The 26,322-nt window shown below is 38.3% G+C and overlaps 3 protein-coding genes across 7 annotated transcripts in view; 1 reads left to right on the top strand and 2 right to left on the bottom strand.

Annotated features, from left to right (window-relative positions):
- Nucleotides 1-17,130, bottom strand: part of LOC126868184 (phospholipid-transporting ATPase VB) — a 28,471-nt gene extending 11,341 nt beyond the window's left edge. For 3 of the 4 annotated variants that reach the window (XR_007690543.1, XM_050623399.1, XM_050623396.1), the window contains exons 1-4: nucleotides 16,687-17,130; nucleotides 9,326-9,916; nucleotides 8,191-8,370; nucleotides 7,422-7,682 (exon numbers count right to left, since the gene is read on the bottom strand). Coding sequence is in view for 3 of the 4 variants with exons in the window: in XM_050623399.1 (XP_050479356.1) it covers nucleotides 7,422-7,682; nucleotides 8,191-8,370; nucleotides 9,326-9,906 (1,022 nt within the window). In the remaining variant the exon portion in view is untranslated. Of the gene's footprint in view, nucleotides 1-7,421; nucleotides 7,683-8,190; nucleotides 8,371-9,325; nucleotides 9,917-10,014; nucleotides 10,127-16,686 lie in introns of all 4 variants that reach the window. The other variant, XM_050623398.1, reaches the window with a different exon arrangement.
- A 450-nt stretch (nucleotides 17,131-17,580) lies between these two features.
- On the top strand, nucleotides 17,581-22,111 carry LOC126868203 (rab GDP dissociation inhibitor beta). The gene is made up of 5 exons (XM_050623448.1): nucleotides 17,581-17,956; nucleotides 19,411-19,824; nucleotides 19,926-20,139; nucleotides 20,219-20,401; nucleotides 20,475-22,111. The coding sequence occupies exons 1-5, from the start codon at nucleotides 17,796-17,798 to the stop codon at nucleotides 20,829-20,831; spliced, it is 1,329 nt and encodes a 442-aa protein (XP_050479405.1). The 5' UTR covers nucleotides 17,581-17,795; the 3' UTR covers nucleotides 20,832-22,111.
- Nucleotides 21,323-26,235, bottom strand: LOC126868189 (beta-alanine-activating enzyme). Of its 2 annotated transcripts, XM_050623407.1 has the most exons (11): nucleotides 25,943-26,235; nucleotides 25,610-25,871; nucleotides 25,078-25,536; nucleotides 24,899-25,002; nucleotides 24,623-24,826; nucleotides 24,452-24,540; nucleotides 23,460-24,379; nucleotides 23,241-23,392; nucleotides 22,998-23,161; nucleotides 22,661-22,924; nucleotides 21,323-22,565 (listed from the first exon to the last, which is right to left on the bottom strand). In XM_050623407.1, exons 1-11 carry the CDS (start codon nucleotides 25,944-25,946, stop codon nucleotides 22,179-22,181), a joined length of 3,009 nt encoding a protein of 1,002 aa, XP_050479364.1. In that variant the 5' UTR covers nucleotides 25,947-26,235; the 3' UTR covers nucleotides 21,323-22,178. The 2 variants fall into 2 exon arrangements, with proteins under 2 accessions (XP_050479364.1, XP_050479363.1); XM_050623406.1 differs by having other exon boundaries at nucleotides 24,623-25,002.
- Nucleotides 26,236-26,322: the final 87 nt, after the last annotated feature.

Genomic DNA, 26,322 nt, shown 5'->3' with positions numbered 1-26,322 from the left:
ACGCGTTCCGGCGGAAAAAGCTACGAACGCAGAAACGTCGATGGGTTTCATTGTCACGGAGAATGTCGCGTCCTCTCGTTGCTCGCATCCAGGAAAGGAACGAGGAAAATAGCTTGAGGCATATGGCAACCGGTTTTATTGCTACGCCTTCCATCGCTGTTTTATTCTACTTCTCGGCGTCTTCGACGGATACGAGCCGTATGAACGACATCCTTGTGTCTACCATCCTGTTGGATCGTTTCGCAGCTGCTGAGAATAAAGGCTGCCTCCCACTTACCGCTTCAGCGATATTCGATTATCCACGCATTGGCATTGATACGTATCACTGACGTATAATACACAGCTTCGCGAAGCTGTTCGAATATATCCATTATACGTATTAGACGCGTTTCGTTCGAATCAAGGCATTTAAACGTAGGCGTTTTCGTACCTAAATTTTGCAAATTACAAGTTGCCTCGATCCTAGAAAAGTACCCATGAAACAGCGTCCAGAAATAGCCGGAGTAATATATTTGATCTAACGATGTGTTTCGTTTAACAATTAGAAATCATATTCGCGATAGTAAAAATAAACACCATTAAAAGTTCCACAAGTTTTACAAGTTAATCTTGGATACATATGTTTTTATACGTGTTTCATTTAGAAAGAATGGATTTTGCTTCATCTGACTCTCAAGGACACGGTACAATTACGTCAAGGGTGACCTGATGTTCATATATCAGCTTCAAAATTGGAAAATCATTCTTTCGAATGCACGTGTTTTAAGGAACAGCGTTGCGCGCTGCGTTGCACGACAATGTGGCAAGCAGCAGATATCGATCTTGCGATTTCATGCGAACCGTCCGATGACGTCATGCTTTTAAAAAATTACCGAAACGAATTTGACATTTGTACAGCAACTTTGCTAACTGTACTAGATTAAGTCGATTACGCCTGCACGATACACGTCCATTTTCCGCGTCACGTATACCTTGTGACAATCGTACCGATAAGACGTACACAGTCGGTCATAGCTATTAGGATATCCGAGCCTTCCTTCGTAATAATTTATAAACCAGTAACCGTGCTAAATTGACCAGTCATAAGTTACACGTTATAGATATCTCTTTCATAGTTCTGCAATTTTATGTCCACTTAAACAAACATCCTTGCGTCGCACTAACAACTTCGATAGGAAAGCAAAAGAATTTTACAACGTTAGTTGAAACGTGCAAAGTAGCTTTGCTAATACGAATTCGCTGCTTTTATCATACACGCGTATACGCTTTCGAACGTAAAATAAGTAAAACGCGCGTTTCCTAATAAATGTAACAAATTGGTGTCCTAAATAGATGGCCTGAAACGTACTCGAGCATCTGCTTGTACTATGTACCATTTCTGTTTCCAGGTATAACCACGACTTCGTTATATCTTACATTATATACACGCTAGGTTCGAGTTCCGTAACTGTGTTACGAAGCTCCTTCGCCTCGTGCAATTATCGAAAGCGACTCGACACAGAAATCCGTAGGATAGTTCGAGCGGAACGCGGACTTGGAATCGCGTGACGTTATCTCGCGGGAGAACGCAGTAACGACGTTCGAGTGCTCGCGACCGACATAGCCTCGTACCAGTCAAAGCGCATTAATCGACAGCTGGAATTCGTGGCGAAGGTTCGTTCTTGACATTGCTGACTACCGCGTGGAGAGCTGGCTGGTTGGCTGGCCGGGCTGGTTGACTGTCGATCTCGTCAGCGAACGAAATTAAACGGCAGGCTAAAGAAGGTCAGCGAGCGCGTGCGTGTAACCGCTTATTAAGTAGGTAAAGGTCGTAAGAAACGCGTTGCTGCGGAAGAAACAGATTCTCGATCGACCCGCGCGTTCTCGTGCGTTCGCATCCTGCGTAATTTTTTTTTTTATCTCGACCAACTACGTAAACCCGTTTGCGCGTGGACGTCAATTAAACGTGGGTTATCGCCGATCGAATCGATCGCCGACGAAGTTTCTAGACCGTTGCGAGGCTGTTAGATTCGTCGCGTTCTCTGCTCGCGAAACAAGCCAAATCGTCGAAACGCCGCTGCATCGATCCTCCAACCTCGAGCTCTATTTTTAACAACGAAATTAGTTTCAACGAATTTGGTTTAGAACGACGAAGGGACGATATGTTTGGCCGTGCTCTTCTGCCAATTCTCGGTTATATTTCTGAAAAGGAATCGGCGACCTTTAGACCGGCAAACGAACGCGAATGACGAAACAAGCGCGAACGAGCCGCGGCAACGACACGACGAGTATCTCCGGTGTACGAGCACTTTGCTTTGTGTTAATCGACGATCGTAATACCAGCTAATTACGCGTATCGATCCGAACCGCGCACCACGATCGAAATAACGGAACGCGTACACCGATCGTTCGATTTTGCTACGAGCAGGACGACAAGCTCCCCCGGGGAACCGCGCGGGTACACGCGCTCTGCAATTTTCCCTCGACCTCCTTTTCTTCGCGCTCCTCGAAAACGCTTGTCAGCCCCGTTAGCTTCCTTTCAATGCCGGCGAATAGCGCATTTCTGTCTTTCGCCTACACTCTCGGTCCGAACGCCTTCGAACTTTGCATCTACGTACTTGAACGATCTTCCATTATATTTTTCACAGTTTAAAGCCTTCCTGTTCCAGCTGACGCAATCCTTTTACCGTTCTCGCTGCGAGAAAGGAAAACGAATTGTCCATGCACGTGAGTTTAATATGCCGGCGTATCGTGGGTGAAATCGAGGAAACAGGACACCTGTCGCGAATCGCTTCGCCATCTATCGAATACATAACCGTAAGCGCGGGTGATAACGAAACGATACGTTGTACCCAGCATCGACTATACGTTTTTACGAATGTTATCACATATCGCATATATACGCACAAGGTGTTCGTCGCGATTGGGCCGAATCGTAATTTTAAATTTCGTCGCTAGACCAAACGTCTGTCAAGAATATTCTGATCGTTTCGAAACGCCATGTGCGAATGTTTACCATTTTAGTCACCGTTTTAAGTATCTTTGTAATTTAACATGCGAGCAACTCGCTCCGTAAGATGGGAAATTTATGCTAGCTAGTTTGTTCGACTACGTCTCGCAGGACGTTGAAAACCGTGAGAAAGTGAGTAAACGGGAACGACGAAGAAGAGGTATTGTTATTCGCACGCGAGAAAAATAAACAAGCTATCATTGATCCGGTATATCGAACATCGTCGTATCCGATGAATCAGACGCGGCACAGGAAAGATTACTAATTTAGTAATTACACGATACAGGAAAATACCAGCGCGCTACGAGATTAAAGTGTAATATCCGGGGCAACGGGAAAGGAACGTTCGCCGATCCCGATCAAAGGTCGCGATCGACTGTTAATAAATCAGCGACGACTCGTTTGGCTAGACTGGACTAACGTCTCCTTGGAAAAAGGAAGTCGTACGTTTCGTCGAGCAAATTGGAAGGAACTGAGTGGCACGACGAAGGGCAAGGTCGTTGTGTTGTATTATTTTGCAAGTCGTTTCGCTCTACGTGCTTGGCCATCGATCGCGCGAGCCTCGCGAAATTGAGTTACATTATAAATGGCATGCACTCTAGTCGTCGTTTACCGAATGATACTCGCTTCCTGCTGTCACTTTGTCGCGTCGCAGATGGTGCGCGAGCCTTTACGGACTTGGCGCTTTCTACTCGAATCTCTGTTCGATAGCTACGACCACGATCGCATGGAACGGTAACTCGACAGTTGAAGCCTCGTTCACACTGATTACGTTATCGATACAAATAACGCGAGGTGAATTTACTAACGCGAAACTGTTATTTAGTCGATTGTAAAATATTCTTTGCGCGGTTTGGTCGCAGCGGTGATCCAACGTTTCTTACGAAATTTTGGGCGACGAATGAAGTAAATTTCATGGATCAAAAACCCGTTAACGACGTATTTTGGATAATTTCATCATCAGAAGAAAGCATACGATGTAATATACTTGAACATATTGTACACGCGCAAATACTATGTGATATGTTGCGAAAATGAAATTTTAGGCTGTGACGTATTTCGATCTCTAGCGGCTCTCAGGACAAAGTATATAAAGTTAACAGTTAACGCGTGAAAGATATACACGTGTCAGTACTACGTGTATACGTGCGTGTAGATCAAAGTATTGGTAACTTTCGCGTTTCTACTCTCTCGTTTATTAATTTGGCAATTGAAGGAAAGTTCCAGAAGCTGTCGGTGATGTAAGAGCTAATTCCATAACGAAGATTGAACTGTCACGTTGCAATTTATTCAACGACCAGTAACGGAGCAAGTTGAATGCGAACAACGATATCGGGGTCATCGTACATCAGAGGGATCTTGATCGAATCGAATCGGTCAATAAACGAGTCAATGCTTATCAGGGATTCGATCGTGTAGACCTAGATAGCGAATTCGCCTGGCGTTTACATTCGACGTTCAAATTATCGAAAGCTGTATCGAAGCTTTGCGATCGGTGTTTCCAGAGAATGAACTACGGGGCTTATTTTCCCGCTAAAACCAACTGGGTCGGAGTAAAGGGCACGTACGGAAGAACAAAATGAAACACTATACGTTCTTGCGTCTTTAAATTGCCCATTAGTGCATTAATTACGCGTTTAAAACAACTACTCGCGCATCCTCTACGTTCATTTCTTACCAGGCGTACGTTTACAGTAAACGTCTAGTTGCAAATTTTTTCCAATGCAATCGCGATAGTCGCGTCTCGTCGTAGCGTCAACGAAATTTCAAGAAGTTTCGTATGACACGCATAATGTATTCTTACAAATTCGAATACCTCGCGTCGCCGTACGACATAAATAGGCACGAAGCTTACGAAGAAGTTTTTAGTCGCCTTATGTCTGTTTAAGTGGTACACTGAATAAATAAATAACAAGGATTCGCTGAACTTTCCTGAATAATTACTTTCTTTCCCGTTACCTTCAACGATCAGCCGAACGAGTATAACAAGGAATGAAGATCGATAGAGAATAATTCCGTTTCGGGAGAGATTTAACCCTGTTTATTGCAATTGGATGCCGTTTCGAGAACTTCTGTCTATATAACTACAGAGATACCTTGAAACTCTTTCTTGGCTTACAAGGCTGAGAACGGTATGCGAACATACCTTTTCTATAACAATAAGACTGCACTTACGCAGTTGCTGTAACGATGACCGAACAACGAACGAAACGAAATATCTGGTACGTACAATAGTCGTGATCCCGTGGAAGCTAGCTCTTCGAGCCTTCGTGAGGAATTTCAAACGTTTTTCGGTCAAACAGTATCGTCGAAAGCGATAAAAGTTTCGTCAACGTAGCGGCATTGCAAGAAAGAATCGATCGTACCCGGTCCCAGTGCGAACACAGCGAAATTAAAGTTCCAAACACGAACAACTAGAATTCTGTTGCGCGACAGGGATGAAGAGAGAACATTTTCTTTTCTATGTTCGAACAAGCGCGTATATTCGATACGCATGCGTTCGATCGGCGATCAATGCCGATCCATTGCAATTCCACGGTCAAAGGAACGGTAAACGTTCGGAACGTCTACACCGAAAATAGGATCACGAAAAATTCCAAGACTCCTCTTTAACACGTTCGCTGCTATTGACGCGTACGTTGCGTCGTCTTATCTGTTACTATTATTGTTATCATTGTTATCGTTATTATCATCAACAGATGGATCAAACTACACAAAAGAAGCAAGAAAGACATTGATATGCACTTACGATGCTCCGTAAATAGCGTGCGAAAACGCGCGCGAATCGGGAAAAGAAATCTATCGAAGAAGCTATCTACGACGAGAAGGTAACGCGGCTTTTAAAGCAACGGTAATAGTTACATTTCAATAGCAGCGAATATATCGATCGATCCGCTATGAGAACGACGTGTCTTGCTCTCAATTCACGTTTTGTCACGAATTTTAATTTTACACCCGCCCAGCCTTGAACGTTTAATCCTGTTATCCGGACGAGGAGAATTGCAGCAAAGCAAAAATCACGAAACGCGAAATCAGAAGTCACGCTCCATCCGCGTTCCACACGATTTCGCAAAGTTTTTAATTTTCATTAAGTATAGTCGATTAGCGAATATCGTGCACACGCTCGTCACGTTCTAATCTAAATCTAACCCAGATCTATGTTCGGTCATTTTCGTAGGCGCTCAATAATTTGCGAGATATTAATAAATTACGAAGCGAGTTCCAGCGGGGCTGCTAAATTGCCTGCTGATGCAGCAGGTTAACGTTGCAAAGGGTCGAGAACGGCGCCGGCATTCTTCGTGCTCCGTTACGTCAAACCGTTCTTGGTTATTATTCTGTCTTTTAAGCTAAGTCCACACCGGCAGACAATTGCCAGCAGACAACGAGTCGCAGCCAATCGGCGTCTGTTTTTCATGGAAAATCCGCAGACAACGGGGGACAGGATCCACGTCCAGAGACGGTTCTTGGATAAAAACTACGTCAGCACTGACGAACGATCGTCGGCAGACACGCAAAAGTCCGGGCAAAAGTATTTTGCCATCTTCATCGGAGTGGAAAGCAAGAAACAAGATCTGCGGGAAAATGGAATGTGCTTTTTACCCCGTTTGCGACGCAACGATCCCGCTGTGCGATGGCGAGATTTATGACACGGTGTTTGCCATTGAGGCGAGGCAAGGCGAAAGTAAAGAATTTGAAGATACACGCCGTTTCTCGAAATCGCTGCAAACTCATCCACCAACTCCTCCGTGACATTACGAAGAATTTTTTTGAAAATCGAACAAAGGTCAACTTCGTTTCTCTTAATGGAAATTCTATACATTTTTAAACATATCGATCAATGTCTCATGGTGTTCCTTGTGAAAAGCTAATAAGCTATGTATTAGCGTCGGAAAACTATTAATACCGAAGACAAAATTTTTGAAAGGATATAAATAAGTACGTTATATTCTGGATTTCTATCAAATAACAACAACCAAACGTACGTGTAGTCTTTTATGGTGTCTAAATATCTTAGAGAAATTTTTCAAGGAATCGAATAACTAGACAATATTAATTGTCGAGTGTTCTAGTTTAGAACAACCATTATAAACGAACAAGATCGGTGTTCGATCACCGTTGAAACAAATACTGTCGTGAATAATAGTTATCAGTGACCAAAAATCGTTCTCGTCGTTTGGTCACTTGCAACGAAAAATAATTTGATTTAAATGGTTCGAACCATTAAACCATTAAACCAAGATACTTATACGTACTATATTTTTTTCAAATTCGGTTATAATCGTTTGTCGATTTTTTGTAATTAAGACATCAGCAGGTTACGTGGGAAATTGTAATATTTGATTTAGATTATGAGAGAAACGATCGATATCCCGAACAGAAATTTGTACGTATTCGTAAAAAATAACGATTTTTAACAAGATTGCCTACTTACCGAACGTAAACGCGACAGGTGGAATTATTTACGCGTCGATCACTGATAAATCTCCGGTGATCCTCGAAATAATCTTTCAACGCCGTCACACCAAGCACGAACATTATGGGTATCACGGAAACTTCCTTGCCAAAGGCATTTATGGCTGGCACCCAATTAAGTAGAACGATAAATACAAAATATATGTTGGCCACACGGCGAAATTGCTCGAGAAAATTGCGAGGTAGGAAGCTCAGCATGGTATATTTTGTTGTACGTACTCTGCAAGCATACGGAATAAACCGGAATTCAGACGGTGTACCAGCTTTTACTCTCGTTCGGAACCGTACGATTCTGCCAATGCGGTCTGTGAAGCGACATTTCGTAGCTAAAATTAAAAACATCTCTGTATCCACGTCCTTTCGACGTAAATTCTATTCCTCCGATAAAGATCGACTATCTGTCGTAAATTACGTTTAAAGAACGCGCACACACGCGTGCGATTGAATTTCTCCGAATCTATGTTTTCACATTCTACGACCAATAATTAAGACGATTTGATTTACAACGTAATAATTTTCTGAAAGAAGAAACGTGACATTTGGAAGCTTCAGGGAGTCATCGATGGAGATTTCGGACATTGCCTCTTTAAACGATAAAGTAGAAAAATCAGGTTTTGCTGGCGAAATGCAGCTTTCCAGACTATTGTACAGACTAACGTACGGAACAACGTTTACCAGATAAATGCAACGATCGATCGCTTATATTAATTGCAAATTGAGAAATTTACCTATTGTTTACTCTCTTGCCATTAGGATGCTCATTTGGTGGTGTTTTTGGCGGCACTAAGTGATTCGGTACTATGGTCCTTAAACGAGGTTCCTCTGGTAACGGACCGAAGCATCGAGCCCAGAGTCTTCTCCACCAGGGAGGTTCAGCGCTACGTCTTATCGTGTATATCGACTCCGATCTGCAAAAGAAATAATAGGAAACTCGTTAATAAACTTGAGAAAGATAACTAGTCTAATCATTTTCCAAGGATCTGAAACTCGATAGATTGCTATACTCGCGAGTAAAGATAAGTGGTCGAATAAAAGCCTAGCTGGAATAATATTTGGAGTTTTGAACCTCGGATCGAGTTAAACGCTCCGATAAACGCCTACAACGAGTAATATTCCTTTTAGCGTGGAATTTGCATGATATTACCGGTATATCGAGATTCGTGTCTAAACGCGATAAAGAATTCAGTCTTGGGTCTTTAACAAAGGAGAAGCGAAACGGTAAGCATGCTAATCGGTTTTCCTCCGCGGGCAATAAAAAGCAAGTTATTTTTGAGAGTTCAGCGGTACAAGTTCCGTCGACAACACCGAATCAGCAGTAGAATTACAATCGATTTGCATGCATCCGCACTACTACCAAACATCAAAATTCTGCGTTATTCTACGTACGAAAATAACACGAAAGCGTAGAGTACAATCTTTTTTAGAATGCCTGTGCCTGGCCAATTCTACCAACTAAACGCGTTCAAATTCCATTTACTCGAATATTATTCTGCGTTTCTCGCTTATATTCGCACGCGGAATAACCTGGTGTTTATTCGTACGCGATCGGTCATCGGCCAAGTTCGCGTGCACCGTGCAAATTTTCAAACTCTATTTCGTGGAAAACAAAGCGCCGTTGAAGAAGACGTTATTCTATAATTTCAATCCGTTTCTTCGCGTACAACGATCCTCCTTGTTGGCGGTCGTGCCGCGATGACGCGCTGTATTTACAGAAACCAGTCCATTTTGCGTTCCACGTAATACAAAGTTGCTACAACGCGGAACGTATCTCTCGCGTTCTAGGTCCGTCTGCCTTCGGAGAAAAGAACAACATAGCCGCTGCAATAACAAACAGGAAAAAGCGAGGAAAGCAAAAGCAAATACCTGGATGCTTGGCGTGAGTGACCTCGAAATGAGGGCACTTTCCCAGCGGTTGGTGGCCTCGAATCCTCTCTGTGACCGGGCGGAAGTATAAAATCTGTCCTGGATCCAACACGGCTGTGTCCCATGTGTCCCGAGTGTCCCTGCACATCGATCACCTGACCCTGACTGAACGCTCTCTGATGGCCAGGTTTCTTCAAAGCCGAGGGCCTCGAACCACCGATCGCGGACAGAGGGCCCAGGTAGGAGCCCGCGTGTGGCTGCAGCCCCGTGTTCGTCAGACATTCCGCCAACACTCCGCCGTGGCTGGCCGACCTGGCATGAGTCCTCGAGCACGGTCTTCGTCTGCCTCGTGCAGCGATCTCCTCGTCTACGTTCTCGTTCTCGGTCTTGCTCTTCGCGAACGCACTCGACGAAGGGGTGCTCGTGGGAACGGAGGTCGAGGCATCGGGAACAGTGGCGGTCGTCGACTGTAACGACGCCGAGCCGGGATAATGCTGACGACCCGGCCCCGGGAAAACGTAAAGCGACCCTTGTCTGTCGATCTCGTCGCTCGCTGCTTCTGGCACACCGACCTCGGACATGCTGGCACATCTAAACACAGGTAAGTACTGAGTCGATTAAGGTTGGCTCGTACCAGCATTTCTCAACAGATTTTGAGTAGCGACCCTGTTTTATAATAGCCAAATTACCTGGCCTACCGTAAGAGATATTTTTCCGAGTCAACGACTAGCTCTGCCTCTGACCGACTATTTGCGTTTGCATACAACAATGGACAAAGGATAACGGAAGAGTCCGCGTCATCTATAGAATGGAAGAGAGATCCTTGCAATTTGCATTTCTTATAAGCTAAGGGAAATGTGTCATAAATGGGTATTTCAGAATATAACTCTAATTCTAATGGTACCCATTTGAGCAGTGTGAAAACAACCTATCGACTTTATATCTTAGAAAGTCAATATGCATATAAAATTAATCAAAACAACTCCTACGTATGATAATTTCAGGGACAGAGGTTAAGGTTCGGGTTGGGTAAAAGAAAAGATAAAATTAAACGTTGGGTGTTAACGCGGTAGTATTTAATTAGTGGTAAATATTTTTAATTAAAGATAACCCTGGCGCACCCTAGAAAACGCTTCAGCGTAGATCCCCACAAGGGATCGTGACCTGACCCGTAGATCGCGAACCACAAGGACTCGAATAGAAAAGACACACTGTCGGATATGAAGATGCCGAGTAAGCATCTTATCCTTGTATTATCAATCCGACAGCGTGAAATATCTCACGTTTTCACGTCGATGTCAGAGATTAAAGTATAAAATAAAAGAGAATCGACAACGAGCGATACCAAAAGTCCTTAAACCTTCCGCCAACAAAGTCGAAAGTTGATCGCTTTCTCATCTTCCAGTGTGAAATTACGAATAATTCGAATCAATCGGTATCTTGCTAGCCACTCTGCATATCGAGCAATCGAGTAAATAATCACAAGACGAAGTGGTATCGTCCGTTGCAACGGTGCTAATCGCTCGAAATCGCTCGAAAGATCGGATCGTCGCCGATATTATCGAAAAGATGGATGAATCGCGAACCACGTATCTCTAAAACGGTGGCAGAGGGAAGCAATCCTGTAACGACGCGTCAAATGGTATGCAGGAAGTACAACGTAATGCGTTTCGAAGCCTACTCTCTCGCGATCGTAGGTGCACTTGCACTTACCCGACATAGATATGCTATTAATAAGATTGCACAGACAGAGAAAGACGGTGGGGGGGAAAGTTTTTCGAGCAAACACCGGGCGAATCGATCGATGAAAGTCCTCGACAGTGTCTCTGGAAATTTTGCAAAATGTTGCGAAACGCTAATCACCTTATGCCGAATAATCCAATAGCATCGTTGAGAAGATTGATTTCACAACATAACGTTGTCGTGCCCTTCAACATCAGTGTCTAGATACATCAATGTCCATGATACACGAACGTCGAGATCGTGGAAACCGAATACCGGAAACGCGACAAGAAACCAACGTCCGTCGCAAAACTTGAACTCGAGGCTCGCGAGAAGATTCGATTCTAATTTTACAAAGACGCGTCAACTGCTCGATATTAACGTTCGGTTAATGGCATGCGTGTTGGTTCGGATTATCTAATACGTAAACGTTATAACAAGTACAATAGCGTGCCAATGCTTTTTGTCGTAGTCGCTGTAGCTTTCGAAATTTTAATTGATAGAAATACGAATTTGCGCGAACAACCGCGGCTTATTTATTTAAAAATCGGCAAACAGGTCGATGATTGTTGGACGATCGGTCGATGTTTCGTTCGCTGGTTCTACGCGAAAGCAAACGAGCTCGTGTTCCTTTCTCTTGGCACGCACCCTTGCGACTCTCGCGTTTGAGCATACTCGAGCATATGCGAACTTATCGGTCGTTCGTTGCGTACCCGTCGGTTTGCGAGACGATAAAGTTGGTCTCCCGATCTCCAATTCGCGACCACTCACTCTCTTTATCTCTCTTGCTCTTTGTCCAATACATCTCAAACTATAGCGACTACGAAAAGCATTTGCACACACTCTCGGTTTTCAACGAGCCGTTTTATCGTCACGTTCGATGCCTTACTTTCGTCGTATCAAATTTTTGTAGCCATATCCAAGTACCACCAAATGATAGGCAATTCCATATACTTGAACCTAATTGATCGGTACGTCGATGCCATAACGAATACGATGGTGTGCAAATACCTTTTGTAGCCACTCTATGTATTGTATATACAATAGATCCGGAGAATTAACGAGGAACCAGTGAACCGTACGTTTTTCGTACGAATATCTATTAACGAAGTTATCAAGCTAATTAGGGTAAACTGCGTGAAGCTATAAAATTCGATACGGTGGCTCTATCGAAACGCTGTTCCGCGAGCAAACAAGCAGCGACGGAAATGTAGATAGATAAAAAATATCATTGAGCGAGAAGGGACGGATACCAACGTGAATTACGTTAATAGTATTTGCTTTAGGAACGATGACAGCCGCGACCGTGCAAAATTACGTTGTCGGGAAATCATCCAAGACAGAACGGACCTACTTCGGCGTCACGATGAATGAAAACCTGTCCCGAAAATAACCTTCGATTTTCAGGGAAATAATTAACTGGCAAAGCGTTGACACCAATTTAGTCGAGACGCGAGTAAACTTAAATAATCGATTAATTGTTTCGACGATGCTGTGTATCTCGGTCGTGTTGCAAGCTAACGTTTCAAGGTCGTAGCCAGGTCTCGTCACTTTTATCGGAAGATTAAATTTTATTAAATTGGAAAATTTGCTACAGCCGAACCCGGTAGAAATTTTCGTAGCGAAACAAAAAGGAATAAATAAGATTGCACTCCTAATTAGGGAGATTTTCGTGTTGAAAGATCTCGGGTTAGAAGACTGATCCAAGCTTCACCGTACCTTCGAATCGGCAGGTTGCTACGATCGAAACGAAGATGGACGAGCTTTCGCTCATCGATGGTCGCGGAAAGCGAACACGCTCATCGTGCACGTGAACCGAGCAAAGGATTCCGCTGGTGATCGATAACAGTGGTCGTTCCGACGTAAATCCCGACTTCTACTATACACGGACAATATCAAGGACAGAAAAGTTGAACGATGGAATTGGGTCAGACGAATATCTAACGCTCTACACGCCCCTAAACAGCAGGGTTGCTACGCGTTTCAACCTCGCACCGACAACCAGCTATTATCCTTTCTAATTATCATCGCATGACGGATAATAATTCGAAATTGTTACTTCGATAGTTTGTTAACACGACAGCGACTCTTTTATCGTACGAACCTGATACCGAGTCGAATTACTTTAAAACGGCTTCATAAAATGTAACTGCTGCAACGAAATTGAGGCAAACCGGTGAACAATCGTAGCTCAACGTTTACGCTTTGGATGGGTTCGTAGCTGTTTCGCCACTCACTCGTCTAACAAGCTTTTCGAAAGCAAGCGAAGATACAGCACATTAGTAACGATCCATGAGAGAAAAACATTCACGTGTAAATATAAGTGATATACAAAGGATAAACAACGCGTACATCGTCCAAGGTAAAACGTTAATAATACGCTTTGCTATCTATTCGTCGATTAGTTTGAAACCGCGACTCGCCAACTGCAATACGACCGAATATAATTTCCATGCATTTCTTTGTTTCCTTATATGGCGGACCACGTTGCAACGAACGATCCTACAGCGGTCTAAGACGATGTTCAAATATGCGAAACTCGAATCCGAAATTTAAACGTTCGAGAAGATAAGAAAAAGAGGGTAAAGAGAATAGGCGTAGGGAAGACAGAAAACGTGACTTATCGCGTTTTTCAGCTGTATCCTTCGCGTAAATTTGTTTAGTAGTTTAGGCCAATTACGTGCTTACTCATTCTTTAACAATCTCCCTATCTAGCCTAAACAAGTTTTTCGTAATTACTTTGCTATAATGTTCTGGCCTTAAGTCGGTAAAATATAGTTAGAAACTTGACTAACTTGTATAAATGCGGACACAATGTAAAAAGATGAAATTATAGTTTCTCTTTACTAAGCTTGAATATTGGAGTAATTCTCGAATGAGCAAGAGCGAACAGGTTGCTCGACATGCGAAAATAAGTCGATACCGTGGAATAAAATGTGGTCGCGTGATATTCTGTTTTCGAGTAAATAAAAGTTTGAAAATTCATCGAGTATTTCATTTTAACTAAACATATTCAAACTTTCCGTCAAACGCGACACCTTAAACGAACAAATTTTATTCTACATTTTATTTTATATTTATCTTGTCTTTTCGATTTATTTCTGTACGTAGAATAGCTTGCCGTTTCATTGAACATTAACCACGTATTCTCGAAACGCTTGCAACCTTGATATTCTCAAATATAAATCATGATTTTCTCTAACGCAATTTTGTTATTAATAATAGTCCTGCTAGCTTGAATCATACAATCTCCCTGACTTCGCTTGTACTAGGTATTTAAGCCCAGGAAATGTACAACGAACGAGGATCTAGAATCCCAATTAGCCCGTCCTAACAGTAGCTCGTTATACGTTGCGAACAGGCTTACCGACTTTACCAATCTCGAATCAAATTCTAACGAAGCCGCTCCTCTTTTTAACTGGCGAACATCGAACGGATTTATTTTGATTCTGTCGCGGCCCTCTTCTATTTTGTCAACGCAAAGTCAACGTCAGCAACGTTCTATGCGTTCTTTCACGCGCACCGGTACTCATTCCACCCAAGCGAACCGTTCGACGCACTACGACGGAGTTTATGCAATTTAACGAGTAGACGCTCTCGAACGGTCCTGCGGATAACGAACCGGGGATGACCTCGCTCGGAAACTTGCTTCTTTTTTCGTTCCGATTCTAGGAGACTACTCAACGATACTCAGACCGAGCACAACCGGTTTCGCGGTCGGACAACCACGACCGACGGTCGCTTTGGAAAAAGGGAAAAGAAAAAGAAAAAAAAAAAGAAGACGGCAACTGATTCTCCGCTCTGACCTTCGACCCATTCGACGATACCCAAGAAACGTACTGAATTTTGCGAAATATCATTCCACTTTCTTTTTAATCGCTTAACCGATTGTCTCTCGCGATCCAACGATTGAATCATTTTCGACACAGATATTTTTCGAATAAACGGTTAGTTTATGAATTTTATGAATTTAAAAATAATAAAGTAACTTGCCATATATGCGTGTTGCAACAAACACACGGAAAAAGAATAGAAAAGAATATGCCAAAAGCGTACGCTATGTATCCTAAATCATAATAACGAAATATTACTCATCGGAAGGACTTATTTTTAAAAATATATTGCTTAGTCATTATCTCATTCTTCATTGTGTACATAACAGTAGCATTCGTGAGGGTAAGTTGGGGAGGTTTGCATCTATGGTCAATACCGGTCACTCTTAACTCAGCCAGCGTACCCTACTGTTTGCGAATGTTAAAACACAAACGATAGTTTATCTTATACAGATATTTTGGCTTTTATAAGATATTTTGAGAGTATAGAAATCTACGGAATACATATAATATGCAAAAATATATGAAACATAGAAAGTGAAATATTTGTTATAATATCTTATAATTGAAACACGATCTATATATGTCTACAAATACATGCAGCGTATGGACGAAGAAAATAAAATAATAATAAGAATAATAGTTGAAACATATTTCTATTCACATCTCATGTTTTAAGTTATGTTTATAAGAATATCGAATTCACATAAACGTAATTAGTCTAATATTACATGTACGTACTTCAAAAAATCTATAAATCTATGAAGTAGAAAAGATAGCGACGAAAATGACATCTTGGAATTCCCTTTTGTATAAAGAACTAAAAAAACAGTATTCGATAATATAAATTGCTCGAAAATAAATTGCAACTGAAACGTTGCGTTAAATGCACTGTTCATCTTTGATAGGTTAATTCAAATATGTCCAAACAGTGTCTCGCGATGTTTTTTAAAATGAAGAAATTTTTCCCTTATTTCCTTAAATTAAATATATCAATTATATTTTTCTAGTGGAATTAGTTAATTTAAAAAAAAAGATGATTATTTTATACAGTTTTAGAGAATATGGGATGGTATGAATTTGCATAATCATCATCATGTATGGTTATGAGTTTTAAAGAATGACAGTTAAACGATCGTTGAATAGTATTCTTTTCGATTTTTTCTTTCGATTCTTTCTTTTCGATTTCAATAAATGTTGCTATATCGGATTCTGATTATCTCTTGTCATAAACGTTTGGTTTAAACGTTCTCGCTTTTCCAGACTCTCTCGTTACCGTTTCGCTAGAACGCCTAGTACTTCCGCATTTAGATGAAACTTTCTCGTAATAATTAAGTAAACGTTCAAAACAGCGACGTAAAATAAGCATTGGAAATTATGGAACGCGACAGCGAGGTCGATTCAAGAGTTGCGATTCGGATGATATTCCCTGTACTCTGAGTTTTCGATCTATATACTCTGTACGATATGAATTATGTCAGCCGCGTATTCCTGACAACTGCACATCAGTTAGGGACCATACATCTTTTTGGTTCAACGTTTATTCGCGTAACACACTCTCTTATGAAGATCATTCTGAATCTAATTTCCATGAACACGACACGTATTTGTTAACAGTGACATCGACTAAAAAGAACATAATCAACTCGAAACGTATCATTTCCTGGCAAACATCTCTTTCACTTTCCCTCCACTTCGTGTTTATTTCTGATTTTAACAGCTTGTGTACCAAAATTAGATAGATAGAAATATTGTTAAAAATTTAAATATAATTAGAAAGATAGCCATGACAAGTAAAAAAATTACATTTTTCCAGGCTCCCAACGTGGTCCACGTGGCCTTGTTTAACGCTTTTGTGCAAGCAAAAGGGGAGACACACTATTGTCCTCCACGTCTTCGAACTCTCATCACGTCAACAGCACAACTAAATCGAACCAGGAAAACCAACCGGTACTTTCGCGTGTCTTTTCTTGACAAGAAAACTAACGGGTTACAGCACACCGCGTTTCTCTCGAAGCATCTTCCTGTCGAAATACCAAATTTACTACTCGCACATCTTGACACGTTACAACGCTCTATGTAAATGCTCGGCGAAACGATCCTCCCCTCGATTACATTGTCCTGTTCACGATCGTTTCGAGAAATACACGCGATATCCTGCATACGCTCTCAGGTTCCAAATACCTCGTTCACGTTCCGCGGCAACAAACCGAATGACCTTACTATCGTACACGCACTGACAATTCGTATCAGCCGACTACTTACAATCTCGTACTAATGCCATCTGTCGTCGTACTTCGACATCAAAGTTTTTAACGCACAGAATACAAAGTCCCTAGTATCGCGCTTCCGCGGTTTTTGAAAGTCATCCTGCATTTGTAACAAAAGTTGATACATTTATAATTATAGCTTTCACTCTGTAAATCAAACGGATACATAAGTATATATATGTACAGAACATGGATACTAGTACTTTTATAAAGCATGATTCGAATTTTTCCATAATTAGATAACTATTTCATCGATTTACTAAGGTTTTAAAATCGCAAAACGTTAATGGAGTATTTCAAATGTAATAATAAAATCTCTAAAGCTCAGAAATTTGCAATTTTGCTACTTTATAAAAGATACGCTCGAATGATTTGTAGAATGGGGAATTGCGAGAACCTAGGGAGAATGTAACATCGCAGTAGCTCCATCATCAGTAACACCACCTCTACCGACGTTCTACCAGCAACTCCGTCATCAGTTACGAGCGAAAGAACGAGGTCTTCCGTTCCGGCATAATAGTCGTGCAGGTTGGCAGACGCGCGGCAGTGTGCTATCGTTTTTCCGACTTTTGTAGCATTCCTAAGAAAGATTCACGAGAACCTCGCGTTCAGTGCTGTGATCAATTTCTCTGCATTTCGAGCAACATGAATGAAGAATACGACGCGATCGTGCTGGGCACCGGACTCAAGGAATGCATACTTTCGGGTATGCTATCGGTCAGTGGGAAGAAAGTGCTCCATGTAGATCGGAATAAATATTACGGAGGTGAATCTGCCTCGATTACGCCTCTGGATGATCTATTCGCGTAAGTTATTTCGATCAATCAAATATTCCCATGGCCCATTTTAATGTCATACTATTGCCGGCATTAGTATCGTATTTGGAACTGTGTGATCAACTACTCGTACGATGCAATGATTCGTCTTTAATATTGATTTTTTCCCCGTTTTATTTCGCGATAGCCGTTGATTATCGTTTGGTTAAATTCTTCCGTTAAGCACATCCCGAAGCGAAGCGTGACGTACGTATTCACCTGCCGTGATGCGTCGTTACTCTTCAACTGCTTCCAAATTTTCATTCGTTTCTAAACAATTCTGTCGGGAGATTGACTAAAACGTCATTCGATAAGAGGGAGGGGGGAAGGTCCCGCCCCAGAGAAATACATGCTCCATCGAACTTAATGAATTAGCTGTGTAGTATTTTGCAATTACCGCGACACGCTATTTCCCTTTTAAGATACATTTTTCCTTGCCACTCGCTCGTCCATCTCAATCTCCCACCTCCCACCTCTCACCTCCTTCCACATACCTTCATTTATCATTCGAAAAAAATTATGTATATCTATTTAATCGCTTCGAATACAAAAAGAATACATGACAAGATACGAGATTAATCTGTCGTGTGTTTAAGAACTTAGCAGGAGAAATATGTTGGATAATCGAAGTGGTACCGTTAGCTCAGTACACTTCCTGTGAAATTGAACATATGTTTGCCTCCCTGTGCCAATTCGAAATTTCAAATAAAAGTTACTCTGATTCTTTTACTCAATATCGTTTCTTTTCCATTAATTTTTTTTTATATGAAAAAGAGTGTTTTTTTATATACATCGAAATTAATTTTTATTAAATGCTTTCGAAGATTTTTCTTTAAAAAATAAAAAAATCTGATGGCATAACGTGTTTTCTTCTACTGTTTATGACACGAAGAACGATAACACAACCGCATGATTGTGCTTCTGGTTCATCGGGGAGACGGTTATCATGTGTCCGGTTGCACTCAATAAATTATAACACGCATCTAAACTACCCATCTGTTGTAACAGTAACTGTTATTCGACTGCACTCGCGTATAATCCGATCGAAAGAATGCTTAAAAAACGATGTGAAAGTAAACGGAACGAAACTGCTTTCCAGAACGGATTGTCGTAATATTAATAAGAAACTATATAATTTCTTTCTGATATTCGCATAAAATTTACGATTATTGGCTGATAGAATACTTTTTATTTGATCGTTCACTTCGAATATATCGAAAAAATAAATGAAAACCATTGTAACGTTTTATTGGTAAATATTAATAATTAGAAATTATTAATAATTAGATACTATTTCTTAAACTGATAATAATCATAGAAGGTACTTTCATGCTGCTAGCGTTATCGAAAGTTTTGCAAAAATTCAAACTGTATTTTCAGAAAGAAATATGTCGCATTAGTGAAATATTATGATAATTAATTTTAGTTTCTCATACGTTATCTAGGAAATTCAAAGCCCCACCGCCGGATGAAGCTTATGGTCGTGGTCGCGACTGGAACGTTGATTTGATTCCAAAGTTCCTGATGGCAAATGGATTGTTGGTAAAACTGCTAATTCACACAGGCGTGACGCGTTATTTGGAATTCAAGTGCGTTGAAGGATCGTATGTCTATAAATCTGGCAAGATTTCGAAGGTGCCGATAGATCAGCAAGAAGCACTATCCAGCGATTTAATGGGCCTTTTCGAGAAAAGACGTTTTCGTAGTTTCCTTATATGGGTGCAGAACATGCAAGAAGACGACCCCAGAACTTGGGACGGCTTCGATCCATTTAATAATAGCATGAGCGCTTTGTACAATAAGTTTAATCTCGATAAAAACACTCAGGATTTCACAGGGCATGCATTAGCCCTTTATAGGTAAAAAAAATATATATATACTTATATAAACATAAATATTATTTTGAAAATATATTAATAACTTGATGATTGATATATGCGCTAATATTTTGCTGTTTCAGAGACGACGAATATATAAGCCAAAGCGCAATTACTACTATAAGAAGAATTAAATTGTATAGCGATAGTTTAGCACGTTACGGAAAATCACCATATCTGTATCCTATGTACGGCTTGGGTGAACTTCCTCAAGGTTTCGCACGACTTAGCGCGATTTATGGTGGAACGTATATGTTGGACAAACCGATCGACGAAATCGTTATAAAGGATGGAAAGGTACAAATTTGAATTTTTTTTTTAATTAAAAGGAAACTACTGAATTAAATCCATGATTAATTATTGATTTTTATCGCAGGTTGTTGGTGTACGTTCTGGCGATGAAGTAGCCCAATGCAAACAAGTATTTTGTGATCCCACATATGTACCTGATCGTGTGAAAAAAGTGGGTCAGGTGATAAGATGCATTTGTCTTTTAGACCATCCTATACCGAATACAGCAGATGCCCTGTCAACGCAAATTATTATTCCTCAGAAACAAGTAAATAGAAATTTACATTTCGTTTCCGTGTTCCAATATGTTGTCATTGTATTCATTTGTTTCCATCTCCTAGGTTAATCGTAATTCCGATATCTACGTATCTCTAGTATCACATACCCATCAAGTAGCGGCGAAAGGATGGTTCATAGCTATGGTATCTACTACAGTTGAAACGAAAAATCCGGAGGCCGAAATCAAACCTGGCTTGGATTTACTAGGACCAATCAAACAAAAGTTCATATCAGTTTCTGATTATATGGAACCAACAGACAACGGTTTGGACAGTCAGATTTTTATATCAACCAGTTATGATGCCACAACGCATTTTGAAACTACTTGTTTAGATGTTCTTGATATATTTAAACGAGCCACTGGCGAGGAGTTCGATTTTAACAAAGTAAAGCAAGACCTAGGCGATGAAGATCAGTAACCATAAGATAATTACGGTTACTGGTCAGTTTTAATACTAGTTCATGCTGAATTGAAAAAAGCGAGCAAGCAACATAATGTAATGTGTGTATACCGATAACATCGGTGTTTACCGAAGTCTCAGAGCAGATACAATCTGCTAATAGACTTATGCCTAATCCTAGATTCTCTTTAATAGAGAACTTTAATGACAAACGCAAACGTTATTCAAAATTTATTTTTCAAATTTATCCCAATCTAATTCTATAAACTGCCCTTTTTACATTATGTCTAAAGTATACGTGTACGACCATTTTCACACACACACAAAAAAAGATTAATACTAGAATATTTGTCGTCTGCATATTCGTCGATAAATTTTGAACAATTACAAAATGCAATTTATTATACGGTTTGTGTACCCATGTATTCGTCACTGACATGAGATTTGAATTAAATATGACAGTGCCGATTATCGTGACTTTATAATTGTATCATATTTTAACTATCAAATTAAAACATAAGGATAACTGTTTATTGAGATTGTAAATGTTACAGAATCCTATAGTTATATTGCTAATTACAGTAGTCAAAAAGTCATGAGGTACAATATAGAAGTAATTTAAAAAAATGAATCCTACACGCAATTATATAAATAGCATGTCGCTGTATAGCATTAGAAAATATGTCATAATTCTGCACATTTAGTTATGATATTAATTCAAATTTCAAACATATAAATTAAAAGATACGAAGTTCATACATATAAATTGAAGCACTTTCAAAAACTAATTGCCTGTAACAGAAAAGATTGTAGAAAATTTATGTCAAAATATTGAAAGCAGAAAAAAGCGGCCAACCATTTACATAAATTACATAGATATATATAAATCTCAAATACGTAAGAGTGAGAATATAGAAAAAATGTGGAATCGTTGAGATATTGTTATTTTATGTGAGCTTAAGAATTGGAATATTTTTTTGCCCAATATTTATAAGGTCATCATTATTGATAGAGAAACATCTAAAAGAGACAAGTATACACAGACGTACATTGTTTTTGAATACTATACGTGTGCACTTTCGTATGCGTGAATGTTTTGTTGATGAGTGATTGGCTATTTCTCAGAATTTTTTATTTCGCTTGCATTTTGCTTCAAACTGTAAGCGTATCGCGAATTCGTATTACATATGAAATTTATTGAACAAAGATACGTGATCCCCTATTACTTTATCTAAAACGTTATTCACGTAACTGTAATGACAGTCATAAAAAAAATAAATCATACTATATTAATTTCATTAATTTGTATTCCTATCCATTTCATGACACAACGAATACTTAATATATTTACTTACCAACTATAATTTAAACAAGTTCTAGAATATAGACGTTATTATCTCTGCATCCAATGATTATAATATTATTATCAATAACTGGCGATGAAAAAACCTCGCCAGGAAATTTTTCAACTTTTATCAAACTATTTTCTATGGAGTTATAAATATTTAAAGTGCCATCTGTACATGCTATGAACAGAAAATCATTTTCACACCAGGGAGTGGCGAAGATCGGTGAATGTAAATTTAATATATATTTTAATGTTGGTTTAGTTTTAAAGTTTGTATCTTTTGATTCTAAACAATACACATTCTTATTTTGACTAGCTAGAATAATAGTTTCATGCTTTGTGGAGGTATCACTCTGCTTCACAATATATGAAAATACATTGCCATTGATTTTGTAAGACCACATCTGTAAAGTTGAAAAGTAAAATCAAGTAAGAACGATTAGTTTTACGAAATAATGAGTATATATATATATATATCCAATTCTTTTATATATGTTACCTTAACATTTACTTCGACATCAAAGCAACATAGCAGTCCTGTTACAGAACAAAATAAGACAAGCCCATTATTCAGTGACAAAGGAGCAACAAAAATTGGATCTGACAATTTATGCTTCCATATAAGTTTTCCTGATGATTGTTGAAGTGCTAGACACAATCCATCTAAAGTTCCAAACAATACAGTGTCTGATGAAACATGTAAACAACCAGATGCGCTAACACTTCCATCACCGAATTTAGATTTCCAAATTTCAGATCCATCCTATAATGTATATTTATTATTATCATTATCTTTTTTTTTTTTTGTATCATTTAATGTCACTGTGAACAGATACCTTCACAGATAGACAGTATATATAACAGTCATAAGAACCAACAAATATTATTCCCTTTATTTTACACAATATTGCAGAACTTTTTACAACATTTCCTGTTTGATGATTCCAAATAATATCCCCTGTTTTTAAGTGAAAACAATATATATTACCATCATAACATCCTGTAAGAAAAAGAAGTTAAGGAAACACAAATAGATTTTTTTGTCTTTTAAGAAACCTACTTTTAATTAAGAAACTTACCCACTATACCTCTGAAATCATCCAAAACCAAAACTGAGGCTTCAACCCTATCAGGTAGTTTGATTTTAAATGTAGAATTACGACATTTCTCTTGTAATCCAAAAGTAAAAATAAAACCAGAGTGAGAACCAACAGTTGCATACGTTTTTCCACTAAATAAAATAATTCTTCATCGAGTCACAGACTACATTCAAAATAGTTCATTAAAAATATACTTACTCTGAATAATGGAATACAGTCGGTGATGCATCTACACATTTTTTTAAATCATAAGTTTCTAATATTTTAACATTTGAAATTGCGTTATATTGTAACTTGTGTTCTTCATTTATATCTGACACATTTTTACATGTTTGTCCTCTACACTTATACCACTGACAGGTGTATATCTCATTTGTTTGAATCATCAAGTCACAAGTTTTTCTTTTTTCATGAGAATCTTCTAAAGACTTCATGTCTTCTTTACCAATATTAGTTAAAGGGAATTCTTTAGTACTATTAAAATGAGATTTGAGATTGATCATTTTCTTTTGATCATTATTCAATATAACACTTTTTATATAACTAAGACATTCGTCGATAGTAGCATCCATTAAAAGCATGCCAATTAATTCAGGAAATTCTATGTTTAGTGTTTCAGATATAGTATTTGATAATTGAAGTGCTATTACAGATGTTCCTCCTAATTTTACAAATCCATCATTTTCACATTGTAAATTATTTTTCCAAATTGATTTAAAAGCAATTTTAATTTGTTGGAAGTCAATGTTTTCTATTGCCTGATGTATTACCATTCTTTGTATGTGATACTTTTTTAAAAATTCTAAAGAAATTTTTCCACTAGACGTAAATTCAATATGCTCCATGAAATGAATTTTATCTGGTCTATATAAAGAATCTAATTTGTGGAGATGTTCCATTATATCAGTATTTATATTATGATTATTTGTGACATTCTCCTTAGTAGAAAAATATAAATGTAAATGATGGCAACTATCATCCCATATTACGTAACAACTTTTCACAAAATCTATTTGTAATACAAATTCTTTAAGCTTTGATAAATCTACTTTATTCCCAAATCTTTTAATAAAGCTATCCCTTCTTCCCTTGTAAAATATCCTTCCTTCTTCATCAATCTGAAATAGAAATATATGTATTATTAGCATTATAGTTGTTACTATGTATTGTCTATGTTCACATTAACTCACATTAACTATATCACCAGAATCACGAAATACTGGTAATTGTAAATCTTCAATATTTTCATCATTGATCAGACACACTCTTTGATTGCTTCCTGCGTAAAAACATACAACATATAACAATTTTTCTTATGGTATTACGAAATTAAAACAAAATCTCTATAATAGTAAAATTACCTATATAAAGGAACCCTGTACCATTTGTAATTACTTCATCTCTTTCATTCCTAACTTGAAATATAGTATGTGATAACACTTGACCCAAACAATGTACATTAAATTGTGTATTTGTTATCATAATTTCATTAATACTAGCCCAACAGGATACTTCAGTAATACCATAGATGTTATAGATTTTGGTATTATTATAAGGATGCTTGGCTTCAGAAATTAATTCTAGTTTAGGAAAAGGTTCTCCGCCAAAGAGAATAGCTCTTAATAAAGTATTATTACTTAAAATACTAGATTTTAAAGATTCAGCTGTCCAGCTATACATAAAAACTGATGGAGTTATTTGTAGTACAGTAATTTGATTAGAATAACTTTCTTTCAAAAGCCTGAAAATAAAGAAGATTTATGTAAAAACAGGTTTCCATATAAAAATTGTATTTCCCTACATAATTACTATTTACCTATTTGGATCACTTTTCAATAACTTTGATACCATGAATAGTGTTGCAGCATTTGATAGAGCAAGAAAAATTTCAATAATACTAGGATCAAATGTAAAATTTGTAAATTGAGAAATTTTATCACAGTTTGTTATTCCCAGTATTTTATTCAAGTCTAAAACATTAGGGACTATACATGAGTGGGGTACTCTGACTACTTTTGATGCTCCTGTTGAACCAGATGTAGAAATTGCATAAGCGTAATAATTTTGTTTTACTTTTTGGGTAATTTGTTTCTGTACGTCTTTGATTTTAATAAGGTAAATACATTCTCTGTGTATTTTAAATTTGTATACAATATCCCCCTCAACATCCATTTGTTTTGAAAAGAAATAATGTAAACTTAAATGGTTTTTTAGATTCATGAATTCTGTTGAATCAACAGGTATATTTACAAAACTATGCTCACTACTTAGGATTCTATAAAAAAAAAGATCATAAATATAATTATTATGTCAATATCTCAGATATTTCAAACAATTTAAAATCTTACCCAAGTATCACAGAAATTACACAATATTCAGGTATATCAAAATTTATACCAATAAATTCAATGTTTTTTATGCATTTTAAATAATCAGAAATCAAACTTTGTGTAACAAGAAGTTCTCTGTAATTTATATAGATGATTTCTTGCAAATCATGATATTCTATAGCTATATTATCAAGTTGATCCCAATTACAAATATCATGTAACTTCTTTGCAAGATTTTTTGAACCATTGGGATAAAATAGGAAATTCTCTTTCTCATTATCTAAGATAATTACATATTTTAATACGTATTAATTAAAACTAGGATACTGAATGTTTAAACTCTACACTCACCCATTATGTATTAAATGCCATTCGATATTAATTCTTTAATATTTTAAAAGCTTTGATCATAGGTTACGTCGCATGTTTTTCTAACATAGTAAATAAATACTTACTATAATTTTTTCGTTATATATTACAATACATAATTTCTTCATTTGTATTTGTTGTTGTAAAATGCAATAGTTGCTTCTTTGTTAGAAAAAATATTATACATTTTGTATTTACACATTTGCATTAGAAAACGTAACATACACACATTTACGCGCATGCGTGCGCGTTGACATGTGTATTTTTATTCCACTTTCAAGGGCATATTTCAATTATCAACTATTATTAACAATTTATGCTAACATAAATTCTCTTTTCATAAATTTACAAATAATTTTTTA

This window comes from Bombus huntii, chromosome 8, assembly GCF_024542735.1.
Source record: "Bombus huntii isolate Logan2020A chromosome 8, iyBomHunt1.1, whole genome shotgun sequence".
NCBI lineage: Eukaryota > Metazoa > Arthropoda > Insecta > Hymenoptera > Apidae > Bombus > Bombus huntii.
This window is presented reverse-complemented; position numbering and strand designations above follow the sequence as displayed.